This window comes from Passer domesticus, chromosome 10 (genome assembly GCF_036417665.1).
Source record: "Passer domesticus isolate bPasDom1 chromosome 10, bPasDom1.hap1, whole genome shotgun sequence".
NCBI lineage: Eukaryota > Metazoa > Chordata > Aves > Passeriformes > Passeridae > Passer > Passer domesticus.
The window spans coordinates 16,653,256-16,671,061 of NC_087483.1; the positions used below are offsets into that span (position 1 = coordinate 16,653,256).

At 44.0% G+C, this 17,806-nt stretch overlaps 2 protein-coding genes across 3 annotated transcripts; both read left to right on the forward strand.

Annotated features, from left to right (window-relative positions):
• Window positions 1-220: 220 nt before the first annotated feature.
• On the forward strand, window positions 221-3,181 carry LOC135309365 (olfactory receptor 14A16-like). Its single transcript, XM_064435517.1, has 2 exons — window positions 221-232; window positions 2,339-3,181. The coding sequence occupies exons 1-2, from the start codon at window positions 221-223 to the stop codon at window positions 3,179-3,181; spliced, it is 855 nt and encodes a 284-aa protein (XP_064291587.1).
• A 752-nt stretch (window positions 3,182-3,933) lies between these two features.
• Window positions 3,934-13,398, forward strand: BZW1 (basic leucine zipper and W2 domains 1). 2 transcript variants are annotated; one of them, XM_064434029.1, is made up of 12 exons: window positions 3,934-3,954; window positions 4,734-4,807; window positions 6,570-6,746; window positions 8,368-8,462; window positions 8,708-8,773; window positions 9,038-9,173; window positions 9,756-9,865; window positions 9,982-10,152; window positions 10,419-10,565; window positions 10,884-11,022; window positions 11,837-11,959; window positions 12,170-13,398. In XM_064434029.1, the coding sequence occupies exons 2-12, from the start codon at window positions 4,744-4,746 to the stop codon at window positions 12,199-12,201; spliced, it is 1,260 nt and encodes a 419-aa protein (XP_064290099.1). In that variant the 5' UTR covers window positions 3,934-3,954; window positions 4,734-4,743; the 3' UTR covers window positions 12,202-13,398. The 2 variants fall into 2 exon arrangements, with proteins under 2 accessions (XP_064290099.1, XP_064290098.1); XM_064434028.1 differs by lacking the exon at window positions 3,934-3,954 and adding an exon at window positions 4,214-4,352.
• Window positions 13,399-17,806: the final 4,408 nt, after the last annotated feature.

The following is a 17,806-nucleotide window of genomic DNA, read 5'->3' on the forward strand; positions in this document are numbered from 1 at the left end:
AAATGGCACACATTGCACTGGCTCATCCCCACCTGCTTATTTTCAGACTGAGCATCAAATTAAATTCTTCAGGACAAAGCAAACTCAGTCGACCTTTAGAAGCATGCAGCATTTCATTAATTTCTCTTGATGCATAAAGCTGTATTTTGATGCAAGAGCATGTCTTGCTCTCAACATTCAGATAAGCAAATCTTTTTTGTGACTGGCAGAAAGGTAAGTTATGAACAGAAAGGTAAGTTGATTAACAGAACATAGCTATACAATCCAGCACTGCATTTTCCCACAGTAGGCATTGCACCCAATATGGCTGCAATACATTTGTTATTACCAGTTTCAGGAAATACTGAAAGATCTTTCTTAAGGCTTGATGTATTTCAAGCAAGGGTTGAAGAGTGGTTAGTCTGATATCCTCCTGTTGAGTAGTCTGTGAATAGATGTAACAGAATTAAAGATAAAAACTCAATTTGGACAGCCTGAATTTTTGAATGCAACTCAACCTGTAAAGTGTTAAAACTCCTTGTCACCCTAGGAAAGAATCTCATCTGTTCACAGACTCACAACTTAACCTGGATGTGTGTATTCTTCCCCCACACCCCTTCAGTTTCTTTGCAGATCCTTTTAGGTCTTTGCAATCCAGAACAATTCCCACCCATGGATCCAATACAGGAAATTGTTTCCTCCTGAGCCAGTGGTAGACCTTACTGACATTTGTTATCCCAAGCGTAACGGAGTTCCTACAAATGTTGAAAACCTGATGTTTTTGTGAAACTGAAAGATCTGTCCTCAGATAAGTAGAAGGTGCTAGTTTTAGTCACACATAATGAGACATTTCAATGTGAATAATCTACATGTTAACATTATTACAAATACCTAACTTTTTAAAAAATGAATTTGTTTGCCTCTGCAAAATCAACTTTTCCCATAAGAGCTTTTTTGGTTGGTTTTTGGGTTTTTTTGTGTTGTTTTTTTTTTGTTTGTTTGTTTGTTTGTTTTCTTTGTGGATTGTAGTATTTTCTCTGAAAGATCCCAAATGAATTTCTCCATCTTTTCTGTCTTCTAGTCTCTGTTGGATGGCTTCTTCCAGTTGGGACATAGGCACTAACAACCTGAGACTGGACTTAGGTACAGATCCACAGGAAAGGCAATGGACTTGAAAAGGAAAGAAGAAGGTTAATTCCAGTAGTTACTGAAATTCACAGGACAGATGAAAACTTGAAAGGGGGGAGGAGGAGGAAAGGCCCATGATCTGCAGAGGCAAGAGATCTGTGAGAATGGTAGTGCAGGATTTACCCAGACCAACTGAGTAGAATTCAAGCAGTCAGGTTCAGAGTCTTTTTTTAATCCTCACTCATGTTTCAGTAGCTTCTTGCAAAATTCTTTGTTTGCATTCCTTTTGCAAATATTCGTGGGCAGTTCTTGCTGCTGTTACACAACCACCCCACAAGCACAAAAGTTCATTTGAGTTCTGAAAGGGGATGGCACAGTTCTTGGGTTTGTCATGATATCACAGAGTGCTATTTGCTGCAAGGCAGTTGGCTTTGTAAACATTTGTCAGAGTGCAACTTTCTTATTTAATGATTGCCTCTCAGTGCAGAACATTTGATAGTAAGGCATAAAATCCTTTATGAAACCATGAAAGGGAAGTAAATCTGCCTTTCTGCTACGTGCCCTGCCTTTGAGACTCATGCTTTAGAATGCAAGTATTAATCTAATGTTTTACAAATCTTATACTTAGATTAAAGATCATGGCTAAACTGCTGCTGGTTGATAAAGCTGGTCAGACAGAAAGAAGATGCCACCATCTGCTCTGCATGTTCTGACTGAGCTGCCAGGAGGAGTGCACTGCTTCTCCAGCCCACACAAGGTATCCATAGCAGTAAGATTATGATTGGTTCCACAGACACCAAGTGCATTTTTGTTTTTCACGTATGTCATTTACCTGGAAGGCCAGTCCAGAGTTGAACAGATCTTTGGCTTGTCTGATGGTGGTTTAATTGCATTTTCTGCAAAGGTAGGTGTTTCTCAGGGATTGCTTTTGCATATTTTGAAGCCATGATTCCACATGGCACTTGTTAAGTATGAAAAGATATCCTCAGGAGGTAAAAAAGGCTCTCTCTATATATATATATAAGAAACAAGGTGGCAGAAAACCACTTTGATTAACAAGGGCTGGGGCACTGCCTGCAGCCAGCCCGGGCACAGCGAGCTTCAATCAGTCAGGGCTGGGAAGGTGCTGAGAAGTGCCTGGGGCAGAATCACTGCCAGCCCTTGGCACAGGAACCTCTGGCTGCAGGACAATGCAGCTGCAGCTCCTGCACTTCTGCCTCTTGCTGGGCAGAAGTTGCCTCTTGTTGCCCTCCTGGGCAACGGCCTCATCATCAGCGCCGTAGCCTGCGGCCACCACCTGCACACGCCCTTGTTCTTCTTCCTGCTCAACCTGGCCCTCAGCCACCTGGGCTCCATCTGCACCACTGTCCCCAAAGCCATGCACAACTCCCTCTGCGACACCAGCACCATTCCTTATAAAGGATGTGCAGCACAGGTCTTTTTCTTGCTTTTCTTCATTGGAGCAGAGTTTTCCCTCCTGACCGTCATGTCATATGATCTCTACGTGTCCGTCTGCAAACCCCTGCACTACGGGACCCTCCTGGGCAGCAGAGCTTGTGCCCCCATGGCAGCAGCTGCCTGGGCCAGTGCCTTTCTCAATGCTCTCATGCACACAGCCAATACATTTTCCCTGCCCCCGTGCCATGGCAATGCCCTTGGGCAGTTCTTCTGTGAAATCCCTCTGATCCTCAAGCTGTCCGGCTCAAATTCCTGCCTTCAGGAATTTGGAGCTCTTATGGGGACTGATTTTCTGTTATTCAGCTCTTTTGTGTTTATAGTTTTCTCCTATGTGCAGATCTTCAGGGCTGTGCCGAGGATCCCCTGCGAACAGGGACGGCACAAAGCCTTTTCCACCTGCCTCCCTCACCTGGCTGTGGTCTTCCTGTTCATCAGCACCTCATTTTTTACTTATCTTAAGCCACTTTCAATGTCCTCCCCATCCCTGCATCTGTCCCTCTCAGTTCTGTACTCAGTGGTGCCTGCAGCCCTGAACCCCTTCATCTACAGCCTGAGGAACCAGGAGCTCAAGGCTGAAGTGAGGAGACTGATGACTAGATGCTTTCAGGAACATTAAACTGCGGGCCAATTTCTGAAAATCACTTATACTAAAAGACATCTTTGATACTTCTTATTGGTTTCATTTCTGAGGTTCTTTTTATTTGTTTTACTTTTAAAATTGTGTCCACAAAGAAATATTTTTTTGTGCCATTTCTCATTTTGATTCTCTCCACCTTCCCTGTGGCCACAAACTCTGCCAATGAGGAGCTGCACTCTCGGAGGCTTTAAATGAACTAAAGGATCTCCCAGCAATGTTTTCTGCAGAGATGCCCTTTTGTTGCCTTCTCTGGAGCTGCAGCAGCAATGTCTGTGCGCAGAGCTGGGGGCAAATCAGTGCTGGCCCAGGCTTGCTGCAGGTTAATACATCCAGCTAAGGATTGGGCCTCCTCTTCAGAAGCTCCAGCAGCCCAGGTCCCTCAGCTTCTCCTGCCAGCCCCAAAGCCCATCCTGTCAGTCCTGCAGGGCCTCTGCAGCTCCTCCTCATTGCCCACAACAGGGAGCCCCACAGGCAGACACAGCAGCCCAGATGTGCCCCCCTGGCCTGTGGTGCCTCTGGCAAGGGAGCAGCATGAGGCAGTGCAGGAGCTGCAGACAATTCCTGCAGCACTTGGAGGATGATCCTGCTCCCCAAGGGAGGTTCCCATTGTTATGAATAAAAAGTTTTTTGGGTTTTTTTTTAAGGTTGCAGAGTAAAACAAGATGGACCAGTGCTGTTAAGTTAGCTTCATTGTTAAGAGTTCTTCTTCAATTACAACTGCAAAGCAAATCTCGGGCCAAGCAGCACAGCAGGTATGGTACTGAAGTTCGATGCACCGCAGGTCCCGGTGCTGCCACCCGCGCTCCGTGGGCCGCAGAGCAGCCAGAGCGGAAGTGTCCCTGCGGAGCCGGGCTGGCTCCGCCGCAGGGAGCGCGGGGGGTAGCAGGCGCTGGGTCCCGGTAACCCGGGGCAGGGCTCGGCCGGGCAGCTGCCCTGGCGGGGCAGAGACCCCCGGGAGCCAGCAGCACGTGCGACCGCCCCTTTGCCCGCCCCTTCCCTCCATCCTCTGGGGCGGGGCGGAGCGCGGCCCTCCCCTCTTCCTCTGGCGTCGGTTCCGCTCGCAGAGCTCTCGCTGCCGCCGCTCCTCGCTGCCGTTCCTGCCCGTCTCCGCTCCGGGCCGCTCGGGCATTTTCTCTCTGCCTTAAAGTCGGTGAGGAAACGGGCGCGGGTGGCGGGCGGCCGGCTGGGGCCGGCTGCGGCAGCCTGGGCCGTAAGGGCCGCACCGCGGCGCGCTGCGGTGGAGGCCGGGGCAGGGAGGTGGTGTAACCGCTTCTTCCTCCCCTGCTCGGGTGCCGGGGAGCGGTGGCGGCAGCGGGGCCGAGGGGCGAGAGGCGCGGGCAGGGCCACGGGCACAGGCAGGGGCACCGCGCGGGCCCCGGCTCCGCCCTGCGCCGCCTCCGCCCGGGGAGCCCGGTGCGTGCCGGGAGCCGGGCGGGGGCCGGCGCCGCCCGCAGCCGCCCAGCGCCGCGGGAGCTGGAGGAGGAGCGGCCCTGCCCGCAGCGGCCTCACCGGTGTCTCTGCTTTCTTGCAGGGTGTCTTTTATGAATAATCAAAAGCCGCAGAAGCCGACACTATCGGGCCAGCGTTTTAAAACCAGAAAAAGAGGTGAGTTACCGCACCGTGCCCGCTGCCAGGACCGGCTGCCAGCGCTGTGTTTACGGTAAAACGTCGGTTTCTGTCAGTAAGCAAACCAGTGCCTTCGTGCGTTCACCGTAAATTTTTTACATGAGACTGTGCTAACTACAGAGTCTTGAGGCTGACTGGAATTTTCTCTACATTAATAAACAATATCTGGCAGTCAGAATTATCACTGAATTTACTGTAATAACGTTTGCCTAAAAGATGGTCATTCTAGAACTGTCCTGAGTATGTGGCCTGCAAGCAGAAGGACCTAGTACCTCTGAATTACAGGGGAGCTCCAGCACAGGCTTGTTGCAGGTTAATATGTACATCTAAGGAGCATCTAACATAGTAAGAATTTCAGTCTTAGCCACTGGATAAAAGTTATATTGTCCTCTTTTAAATTTTTTTAAAACTGACAGAAAAAACCCACAACAAAATTGTACAAATATACCCACCCACCTATCCCCCAGGCAACATCCAAAAAACCCCCGGAGTGTGGGATATGCAAAGGCCTATCTCTGCATGCACAGTTACTGCCATAAGAAGAGTTAGTGACTGAAGAGGTGTGATGAGGAACTGTGTATTTTGGTGCAGCTTTTTTTCAGCCTGAAGAAGAAGTGGGGACGCTTTTAGAATTCCTGTTCAGTACAGTTTTACTTGTATACCAGTAGAATTCCAGCTGTAACAGGAATACAGCTTTAGGCATGCTGTACATGCAGAAGCGCACATGGATTTATAGAACCTGTTTGAACGTCAAAGCATCTCAAAAATCTCTTGAATATTAGAGTTTGCTGTGGTCTGTCCAGCAGATGTAATGCCAGCAACCAGGGGTTTAGTCTCTTTTTAAGCACTTAACCATAGTTTGTCTGTGAAGCAACTCTTCTGCAACAGTGAGCTCTGTGGTTCTGCCCTGGAAAATAACTGCTCCAGTATTTCCAAAGTGGTACCCAGCTTTTACCAGTGTGTTGATACTTGCATTGACAGTGGACACCAGTATGCCCTCTGGGCTGCTAACAGAATTGGTTAAGATGTTGTAGACAGCACTCAAAATAAGATCTGCAGTTGAATTCTCTTATCTTTGGAGGCTTTTAATCTCGTGATTTCCATAATCTAAAGACTAATTGACATGAGGAAAATTGAAGCTCTCTTTAAGACTTTCTGTTAGTTACATGGGTGGATTTGTTGCATGTTGACTATACCTTGCCTGCAGTAAAAACAAGGCAATGATCAGTTGATGTATCAGGTATGAAGACACATCAGGAGTGTTCTGCTTATCAACAGCAAAGGATGTTAAATAGCTCTGTAGTTAAGGCTATTAAGTTAGCTGTATGTCTCCATTTCCCCCAAGCACTTGAGGAAAAGTTATTGCCTCAAACTCACTTAGCTGCAGGTTAACATGAGGGGATGGTCTTCATAGCCAAAAAGTGAATTTCCAGGTGACTCAGATGCAATAATGGTATGCAGTTTGTCAGTCAGAAGATTTCATCCGAAACAGAGAGAGGCCCAAAAAGCTGAGATAAAACATGAATAATGGAGTCCAATGTACAGAATTATAGGGGCATGTATTAAAAATTGCCTTCCAACATGAGCTAAGTCTCTGGTGTTGGAGGGAAAGAGTGATCTAACATGAGAATAGGAATATAAGAATCAAACTGAGAAGTCAGATAAGCTTTGTTAGAGCCAAGTAATGATCATCACAAAGAACTCTTAATGGAAATCTTATTTCAACATTTTTGCTTTACAGATGAAAAAGAGAGGTTTGACCCTACTCAGTTCCAGGACTGTATTATTCAAGGTTTAACTGAAACTGGCACTGACTTGGAGGCAGTAGCAAAGTTTCTTGATGCTTCTGGTGCAAAACTTGATTATCGCCGCTATGCAGAAACACTTTTTGACATCCTGGTGGCTGGTGGAATGCTGGGTAAGTCCCTGTGATGTGGTTGCTGTCAGCTTCATTCACTTTACTCTGCAAAAGCTGCATTTCCTTTCAGTGTAAAATCTCTGCTAAAGAGCCCATTGAGTGTCTAGAACAGGGTTAAGTTAACCTGTGGTAAACCACCTGATTGTCTTGGTGCCTGAGCAGTTACTGTAGAAATACTCTCTATAACCTGCCTCAGTTTTACTTGAGTCTGTTTGATTCCTTGAAGTGTAGATTGTAAAAACTCTGCTTAGAAGAAAGTACTTTGGATTTTTGGGTGTGGTTGTTTTGTTGGGTTTGTTTGTTTGTTTGGTTGGTGTTTTTTTGGCTAGTTTTTGTTGGTTGGGGTTTTTGTACCAGGAGTAGATCTTGACTCTGGTCAAGATCACTTCTAATGATGAGATGGATGAATGCTTGTTTCAGGTACATGGTTTGTGGTAACAAGACCAGTAGTTGCCCTGAAAGATTCTGACATGTTCCTATGATTTGTGCATCCAGCCCTGTTATTTTGGAAAGGAAACTTGTTTACAGAAGAATCTGAAGTGCTTAGTCTTGGACATGCTGTTACAAATTATTCGTTGCTGACAATAGTGAGGTTGTGGGCTCTAGCAGACATCACAGACATCAGGGAGGGAGAAATGAGAGGGTGGTTGAGTTGGCAGAAAACACAGGGTCTGAGGAAGTGAAATGTGATGATGAAAACTCTTGCAAACTCAGGTACACACTCTGTGTACAAAGAGGAACAGATGCTCACCAACCAGGTAAGCACGTACTGTAATTGTTACAATATGTGGGTTTACATTCAAGAGTCTTAACCAGTGCAGCCTCCTGTGTTAGGAAGTGTTCCTTCTAGGAACGAGTCTGATGGGGAAGGGAAGAAGGCGTTGTTGTGTTAATGGTGATGTGGGGTGCTTTACTCAACTCCCTGTCTGTAACAGGTAGCTAAGAAGATCAGCTTTGATCTTCAGTCAGAGGAGGCCAGAATAAAAACTGGCATCCTGTTGCATTACCAGCTTTTAATATTATTACCAGAAATATTAATCTCTAGTTTTAAAGTAATATTTCTGACTAATTCATAACAAAGTATCTCCATTGTATGTAGAATAGCACAGAAATTGATGGTGAGGTGTTCTGGCACTGAAGCTGGTGACCCGAATGCACCTTCATTAGTGAAGCAGCCTAAATAACTAAAGTTTCAAGCTCATCTCTGCAGCACTGAATTTTGAACTGTGTGTCTCTTCATGTTTCTGCTGCTGTGACTTACTGTGTCACGTAAAAGGCACAAAGCAGCACTATTGCAGAACACACTTGCTGGAATTACACAGCTTCAGTGGCTTCCTTTAAGGGAAGAGGAGCTCATATGGCCTTGTGAACTTATTCATATGAAAACAAGATGTGTTGTCAATCCCTTAGCAGCAGGGAGCCAGAATAGTTAGATGTTCAAATCTAAGCTCTGGTGCAGCAGTGGAACACAGGGAGATGTAGGGGTGGCTGTGGTGATCAGGTCAGTGAGTTCATCATGAGAGGACAATGTGTTGCATGCTGTGGGTGCTGCAGTTCTCTGTGGAGACTGCTCAGTGCTCTCACTGGGAGTAGCACCACTAATGCTGAACTCCTCCTGCAGCCCCGGGCGGGACCCTGGCAGACGACATGACACGCACAAACGTCTGTGTGTTTGCAGCACAGGAAGACCTAGAAACCATGCAAGCATTTGCTCAGGTTAGTTCTGAAATTAGGACAATTTAACTTAAAGCTGTTTATTAGCCAAAAATTAAATGTTTCTGTAATTGTATGTTAATGTAAAAATAATGCATGGCTTTAAGCATACTGGAAGTGGTAGAGTAGAAGTGTTCCAAGCTGTAAGTGCTCTAAAAGTTCAGACCTATTTTACTGGACTTCTTTTTTTAAAATTCTAATCAAATGATCGTTCACAGCAAAAGGTAATGTACTCTATGTCTTTCTAGGTTTTTAACAAGCTAATCAGGCGTTACAAGTACCTGGAGAAAGGCTTTGAAGATGAAGTCAAAAAGGTATGGAGTGGTTTTTTTATCAGCTGACAAGTAAACCTTCACATTCTGCTAGTTAATCACTCTGTAGAAGGGTTACATCATAAAATGGATTATTAAAATACAACCCTTGAAAGTTGTTCATAGAAGAATGGCTGGCTTGCATGACTACCAGTGACTAGTGCTTCTGCTAGCTTGATGAAACAAAAGTGTTTAACACAGGCAGTGGCCAAAGTTTAGTGAGAGGTGGTAGTTTTATGTAGCTCTTCTTTCTTACTTGTCCTGCAGTTGCTGCTGTTCCTGAAAGGGTTCTCAGAATCTGAGCGGAACAAACTGGCCATGCTGACGGGTATTCTGCTTGCCAACGGGACACTGAATGCATCAATTCTCAACAGTCTCTACAATGAGAACTTGGTTAAAGAAGGTAAGTGTGGCCCAGCTCCTCCCTTAGGAACGGGGGACAGAACCGTGACAAGTAGGTGGGAAGTGTGATGACATTGCACCCTTGTATCTCACAAGCTTCCTCTGGTGATAGATTAACTACAGGATTAGCAAAAGTAAATGTGATGCCCCTGTGAACCTGGAAGATCTTGGTAAGACTTCAGAAAATTAGTTTCTTGAGAAAGCTTGTGTGTAGGACTTCCCTGCATGACACTGGGGGCTGCCATCACTAGCGTTGCCCAGCAAGGCACCACTGTATTTTTGACAGGGACCTTTCAGGATGCAAAATGTTGTCATATCTTTAGGTTACTTCCTAAATTGCAGCAAGAAGAGTTGAGTTTAGTACAGGGAAGACTTTGTGATGCTGAGTTGTAGGAAAAGTCCAGTGTGCTGGAGGCTGCAGTGTCCTTGGGCAGAGAGACATACTGCAGACTGTGCTGGGGTTGCTTGGAAGCACATTTGCTGCTCTGACTACAGTCTGAACAAATGAAGTACCCTGTACTTGGGCCTTATGGTTTGCTGTGTTTTGAATTTCACTAATAATAGAACCATTCTGGCTGCACAGGTGTTTCTGCAGCTTTTGCAGTCAAGCTGTTCAAATCATGGATAAATGAGAAAGATATCAATGCAGTGGCTGTCAGTCTTCGCAAGGTAAACATGGACAACAGGCTCATGGTGAGTACTCCTGGAACTACTCTGCTGTTCCATAAGCCAGTTTTGTGAACAGCATTTCCCAGCAAAGCACCCAACACACATTTCTTTTACAAAAGAGTTGTAAACTTTGTTTTCAGGAACTCTTCCCAGCCAACAAACAAAGTGTTGAACACTTCTCCAAGTACTTCACTGAAGCAGGACTAAAGGAACTCTCTGAGTATGTTCGGAACCAGCAATCCATAGGAGCTCGGAAGGAGCTGCAGAAGGAGCTGCAGGAGCAGATGTCACGGGGAGATCCATTCAAGGATGTAGGTGTTTCTAGACAAGGTGGAGGTGCTTTCTGTGCCTGTCTCTCTTTCATACTGAACTTAGCTCTCACTGGGAGCTAAAATGAGGAACTGGGGGGGGGGGTTGATATGAGCTTTATGGTCTTTCCTTAATGTCCATAATTGTGCTTTATGATCAAGAAGGTTGGTTGTCATTCTGAAACCTTCTGGGCTACCTTTAGAATAGAAGTTTTCATTTAGCTTTGTGCCATATGTGGCCCTTCTGCTTACTCTTACTCTCCTGGCAGATCATCTTGTACGTGAAGGAGGAGATGAAGAAAAACAACATCTCAGAACAGACTGTGGTAACCATAATCTGGTCAAGTGTAATGAGCACAGTGGAGTGGAACAAAAAGGAGGAGCTGGTAGCAGAGCAAGCCATTAAGCATTTGAAGGTATTGTAACTTTAATACAGACTTCTGCACCCCCTTAGGCAGAGCCTGGTTTTCCTTCTGTCTGCAGCTCCATTTTAAATGTTAAAGCTACAACTCTTCTAGTACAGAGACAGAATAAGATGGGGAATTCTGCTCCTTGTGAGGAGTATTACAGGCCAAGGGCCTGAGGCAGAGGCAGTGACTGCTGCAGAGCTGCTCTGGGGTGGGGCTGTGGTTGCAAATTTCTAAGCTGTGGCTGATGGAAACTGCAAAACCAGCTTTAGTCAGGTGATAAATAAGAAGTGTTCTGTGTGTGCCAATCTCTTGTTCTTGTTACAGCAATACAGCCCTCTACTTGCTGCCTTCACCACCCAAGGTCAGTCAGAACTGACTCTTCTGTTGAAGATTCAGGAGTATTGTTATGACAACATTCACTTCATGAAGGCCTTCCAGAAAATAGTGGTGCTCTTCTACAAAGGTAACTGGGGGGTTGTAGTTTCAGGGGTTTGTGGAGGAGCTGGTTTTGGTTAGTTGGGTTTTTTTAAAACAGGGCAGATCAGTGCTACAACATTGCACTTCCTAAGCTGAAGAATTTTCTACCTCTGGTTTCTAAAAATGCAAAGGTGCATGTGGCTGGCTCTTTGCACATGGGAAAGTGCAAGACAAAGATGGTGCCTGTCTACAGTAGATCAGCTTAAGAGTTGCAGAACAAAGCTAAATTCAGATTTTTAAGGCATTTTGTGAAGTTCCATGATAATTTATTGTTCTTAGTTCTCTTAACATGGACTGTGAGCAGCTGAAGAGTGAAACCACCAATGTGTTCCAGACTGCTCTAGGTTCTTTTTAAATGTTTGATGAAAGGTGGCACTAAAACCCACGCTGTGCACCTATGGAAACTTGTTAAACTGAAGACTGTGCTGTACTTGTAAAATTTAAAAACCACCTGCACCACAGGAAGTGTTTACTTTGGACTTCAACAGAACTTGCATCTCTTCTTAGCTGTTCACTGAACCTTTGCTTAGTGTGCCTCTCAAATAACTCTAAAACACTCCAGACTATTAGTAGGAGTGAAAGTGCAGCTCCTGGATACAGTACTGAGGAAACTCGCAGCATGAGGAACCATCCAAAATGCTTGGTTCTCCAGATTTCAAAACTGAAGGCACTCCTAGTGCAGGTCTGTCCAGCTGTACCCAGAGGAGGAGTACACGGTGCTCCCAGGGGAGGAAGCAAAGGCTGCCAGTCAGGCTCTCAGCAGTTCACTGTGTTAACACTGCTCTTGCCCATCTTTGCAGCTGAAGTTCTGAGTGAAGAACCCATTCTCAAGTGGTATAAAGACGCCCATCTTGCAAAAGGAAAGAGTGTTTTTCTGGAGCAGATGAAGAAGTTTGTTGAATGGCTCAAGAATGCTGAAGAAGGTAAACAGCAGCTTAGCTCATATGTGGATCTTACTCATTTTGGGAACCCTAATGCAAATAATGCTGTGTTTTGGAGTGGGGGATGTTAATTGCCCCTCTGAGACTAGTGTGGAGCCAGCAGCAGCTGTTGTGCAGGATGCAGGGCAGCAGCTGAGCCTCAGGGCTGGGGGGAGCCATGGGCAGGCTGCTGATGAGGTCTCTCTGTTGCAGAGTCGGAGTCTGAAGCCGAAGAGGGTGACTGACCTGTGAAACTCTGGCCTCAGTAAAGCAAACAGGAGCTGTAGATAAGTGTCATGTCTCATGTGTCCTTCTGATTCTTACATCCTACCTCCCTGTATCAAGCATGATATAAGGGCTCTCATGGCAATTTATTTTAACTGTTTTCTATAGTTAATGAAATACTGGATTTAGTTTTTAAAACCATGTTCAAGTAGCTTACAGGAGCTGTTAGATTTGACGCTTAACCTGCATTTGTCCTTTCAGTTACCTTCTACCTCCTGTATTTTCTACTGTAATAATGTAATATAAGGCCTTCCATGGTGAAATCCAGTTCATCTGTTGGGATTTCTGTCTGTATTGGAGTAGGTGTGATATGGTGAACGAGACTTAGGGCAGTCTGCTTGCAAATTAAACTATAAAAAAGCCTCCCAAGTGAAGAGGCCATTGCCTGTGTGGCACTGCAGTCTGTACCACCAAATAGCCCATCATAGGTGGCTGTCCGTGTCCCCAAGTACTTTGTCATCTCTTTACCAGACTTCCAGCATAAAGCAATCCTCTATTCCAGCTCTGGGGAAGGTGGGAGCCCCACTGCTGGAGAGAAGGTGTTGTGGTGCCAGGAACTGGTTACCATGGTGGGGCATGAGAATGACATCTCTGAGCCTGCTGGCTGTCACAGCTGGTGGCCCGTGCTCCTGAGGGACTGTCAGGTGCCCTGGCAGCTCTGGGGATGCCTTCCTTTTCCCTTTCCCTCATAGAAGCACAAGCAGTGCTCTTCCACACAGAGCTGCCCAGCAGCTTTCTTGAGCCAGGCACTGCTGCCTGTGGGGCTGGGGCAGGGGCAGCAGCTGCTTTGTGCTGCTCTGTAAATGTACAGCTGCTGCAACCTAAGGCAGCCCAAACACCACCCTCCCCCTCTGAGGTTTAGAGATTCTTTTATGCTGGCAGCTCACATGCTAAACCAACTTATCTGCTCCCTGAAACTTTAATTCCTAATGGAAATTCTCAGGACAGTTCAATTCAGAAAGATTGGGGAAAAAAAGGTGAAGTCTGTACTGTTATAAGCTTACAGAGAGCATTAACTGAAATACTGGTAACCAGAGTACACCTACTAAAATAAATGAAAAAATTGGTCATCACAATGCAATCTGTTCAATACTACAGTGATCTTCCTTACTTTGTAACTTTTTTTTTAAGCAAATAAAGGCCATCCTTACACTTAATGCCAAGGGCTGTCTCTGCTCTTCATCTGAAAAGAAAGCGCCACTGATACTATAGGGTACAAAACAATGCACAGTCTTTTGCCTAAATTCAAGGACTGTTGAATAAAGTGAAGTTAAAACACTGCTTTGTTGCTGTTAGGGAGCTCTTTTCCATGTTGAAAGTGCTAACATCCCCTGAGTTTGAAAACCAGATTCAGCTGTATATTAAGTTTTATATCAATATTTGGTAAGTATCCAAGAAATAATACTAAAAGGTAAGGCAGTTACAATATTACCAAATTAGAAATCAGTGGTGTTTTAAGTTTCTTTGGTCCCTGTGACTCAGCCTTCTTAGCTGCAGGAGCCTGTGCCCTTTCTGCTTTTCAATGGAGAGAAGAAAGAAAAGTGCTGCATGATAAGGGCAGTGCTTGTTTGGGACAAAATCCAGCATCTTCTGAACCACGTCAAAGAGGTTCTTGTGGTCAGAATACTGCCATGTCATGAACTCCTTCATGGAAATAAACAACAAAACATTCTTTTATCTTTAAACGGTTATGTTTAAAGCTTCTGTCCTCAAGAACATTTTCCCTGCCGCACCTTACCTTCAGTGGTGTACAGGGGGTTGATAACTATCTGCCACCAGGATCTTGTTCATCCAAATCCAGCTGTCCTTGACAGAAAAATTTTCCATTTCCTTAGACAAACAGGCTGTATTTGTTACTCAAATACTCTGTTTTGGCCCTTCAGTAGAATTTTACCAACATGTGAGTTTGCAGCTTGGGAACTGAACTGCAAATAGTCCACCAGAGCAGCCAGCTTGTCAAAGAGATGGCTGCACCTTAAATCTAATCTGAAAATATTTAAAATAAAACGATAGCAGTCCAGTACATAAAAATATAATAACCTGCTTTTCTTATCATGTGATATGGCAAAGACCCCAATTCCTTGCCATGCCTCTGAAGGGAAATCCAGAGAGACATTTTTGTTCATTGTTAGACAAAGTTATCAACAACTATTTTTCACTGTACCCTGCAACCAATAATCAGTTTCAGATTAAGGAAAAAAAGAGGCAGTACTGATCTGTTTCCTAAAGTAAGGTGGAGTGTATTAGGTTTTGTCCCTTGAGGTTTTTCCCCCTTGACCCTATTTTTTTTTACTTTGTTGATTAATCTCAAGTTTCAGCAGTACTGCCAAGATGACAAAGTTGAGGTATTTGAATTTGTTGATGGTGACAGATGAAGCTACATCTGTTACTAGCATGGCTTGTAAATTACAAATGTTAAGAAGGTGATCCTTCATACCAAGCTGCTGCCAAAGTGTTGACTGAAAGCAATGTGTAGAAATGTTCTGTTCATACCGTTCCCTTGTGCCCACATCTCTCTTCAGTTTGGCACCATGGAAGAAGGCAGCTGGAGTTCTTGCATAAATCATTCCCCTCACTCCCTGCCTGTCCAGCATATTTTCACCCACCTGAGCAGAATTACAGATGCTGCGTCATTCTAAGGTTCACAGTAGCTTAGAGGAAATAGTGCTGCTCCAAGGTCCATGAGAATAGACTCCACTCCCAACGTGTCATGGTTGTGACTGTGCCAGTGCTGTGAAAGGATTCACAAGGTTCTTGTTTGATACCAGACTCCAAACCAGCCCAAGAGCTCAAGAAAGAGAGCGCTGTGCTGCTGGAGCACAGTTCAGCAGTGTGAGACACCCCTCAAATGAGAGCTCAGCCTAACTGCAGGGGCTCTGCACTGGCCTGTGGGCACCAAAGTGTCTGATCCTCAAATACTGCACACCCAATGCCCATAACTTTAATCTCTGAAGGCAAAGGTGCTGAGCCCCTGGACCCCAAAAACAATTTAAACATGTCCATGGTACTCTGGACACAGTGACTACAAAAGCAGGATGTGACATGACTTGCAACAGTTCTAATGAAGCTGAGCCACACACATCCCATAGCACAGAAAGCAACATGACAAAAATCCTAACGCCAAACCAAAGTACAGGTGGCTTTCTATAGTCACTGAGTACTGCCAGGATCCAGTGCCTTTACATGTTCAGTACTTGGACTTCATAAGCTGCTTCAGAGCAGCTGCCATAGTTTTTGATTATTTTCACAGCTATGTATTTGCCTCTTCTGAAAAGATGGGATTGAACAGTGATTAGATGAGCAACTACTTCCAGTGAAGAATATTCAGATATACATGGTTTATAGCAATGGCAACCTTTTCTAAAAGTGGTTTTTTAGTACTTGCTGACAATATAATCAAGGTTCATCTATGCATAAAAAGACTTAAAATTTCATGTATCAATTCCAAAAACATACATTATACCTTATTATTGTTCCTAGAAATAAAAAGCCCCACCTACCACCCCGTGGTATTTATGTATGCTATTAAAAATGCAAATCAAACCAAAATAGACTTAAGAATTACCACTGAAGCTATTCCAGACTATTCTTGTTTAAACTGTAAATATCTACTTGGACAACTGTTACTAGACAATTCTCATCAAGACACATTTATAGTGAAAAAAGGAAAATAAAACAAGTTCTACATAATAACAATCCCCACCCTCAAAGAAAAAAGAAAAATAGAAGTCTTCTAAAAGCTCCCTCAGATCATTAAAAGCACTTACTGTATTGGTTTTGTGTGGCCAAGAGGACTTCGAGCGTGGGTTTCTGAGAGATGCTGCCAGAAGTTTCCCCTGTGTCTGACAGAGCCAGTGCCAGCTCGCTCCAGGACACAGCCAGCTGCAGGACAGCTGTGCCAGTGGCCAAGGCTTGGCCAAGTAGGGACGGTGCTAACACCTCTGTGGTAACATATTTAAGAAGGAAAAAAGTTACAGAAGAGATGTAATTGCACTCAGAGAATGGTGAGAATATGAGGAACAGAACAAAAGAACAGCCAAGGTCAGTAGAGAAGGAAGGGCAGGAACAGCACCAAGACTGTGCAGCCAGTCAATAAACTCAAGTGAATTCAGGTCAGAAAAACAATTCATTCATCAGGGAGATACTCAGGCATTCAGCTACACACCAGACCACAAACAGCAGGAGCAATTTCAAATTCAGCCCCTGGAAATCCACATAGTTTGTGTTACAGGAGAAAAACATGGCAAGGAACAGACTTTCAGGTGAGATACTCAAAGTAGGAAAGCAACAAAAAATTACAATTATTTTTCTTTTGAAAGATTGGTTCACTGAATTTTATGTTATGATTTCAGGACCCCTATACTTTTTTCTTAAAGCAAAGGGATTTAATAATTATATTTTATATATATATATATACACACACATGTATTTTTAAACAGCTTTGTGTACAAATTAAAACAGCCATCTTAGGCAGTCAAGATTAAATAACTTGTATGAATTTTTGGCAAGAAGCTATTTTTTTTTAATCACAAAAGATACACATTTGCTTTATGCTGTCTTGGCTTAAGATCTTAATTTAACTTACAACTCCAATCTTCAGGTTTTTTAATAGTGAACAAAAATCAGAAAATGCACCCTGCTAGTGGGAAGCTATCATCCATATTTAATTCTACAAATTTCTCACTGATACTTGAAAAAGTCAGTCTGGCATGACCCCCTTGCTATTTCAGTGACACTTAATCAAAATATAGTTTAAAAGCTTGTCCATGGATTTTAGAGTATGGGTTAAGCAAATCCTTGTTGTAATATAAATTCTGAAGGCATGAAAGTGATGCCTGTATTTCAAGTACTCCAGTTAATGGTTATTGTTCATTAATCTGCTCAAATATATTCAGTGAACAAATAGCAGGACCATGTTCTGTGGCATCACAAGCATATGTACAAACTACATTTTCACAGAAGGAAATGCAATCCTAACAAAAAAACAGTCAGCTACTAATATGAGCCAAAGGAATAAACTTCTGTTATCCACAGAATTCCCCAGACTTGTCACTCAGTTATTACTGACGGATGAGAACCTACCTAAAACTAAATTAAAATGGGCCCTATCACCTGTAGAGGTTTAGGATGACATGTACTATAAAGTGTCTTGTATGTCCTTTTGCCACCAGCTGTCACATTAGACCAGATCCCTGGCTACTAGGATGCCCAGTGTCACATTATTCCTTGGACTTGTGACTGCAGACTTCAAAACTGTGTCATTGACAACGGCCTCTTTCATTCACAGAATTGGTTTCTGAATCATTACTATAAAAAAAAAATCCAGTAAATGTAACTAAAATCATTCTAGTGTCCCTATGAAGGCAGCTTTTTGTTTTAAGTTCAAGACATCTTTCTTGAAATACCTTCAACTCAAAAATTAATCTGGTATCACCTGACCTGATCAGAGTAATAAAATCTTAAAACATGCCTGCTGATATCAGAAGTCCAGAAGTTTTTTACCTGCCAGGAGTTTTAGAAAGATGGTTGCAGCACTTTTTCTCCTGTGCACTTCTGAATGGTGTC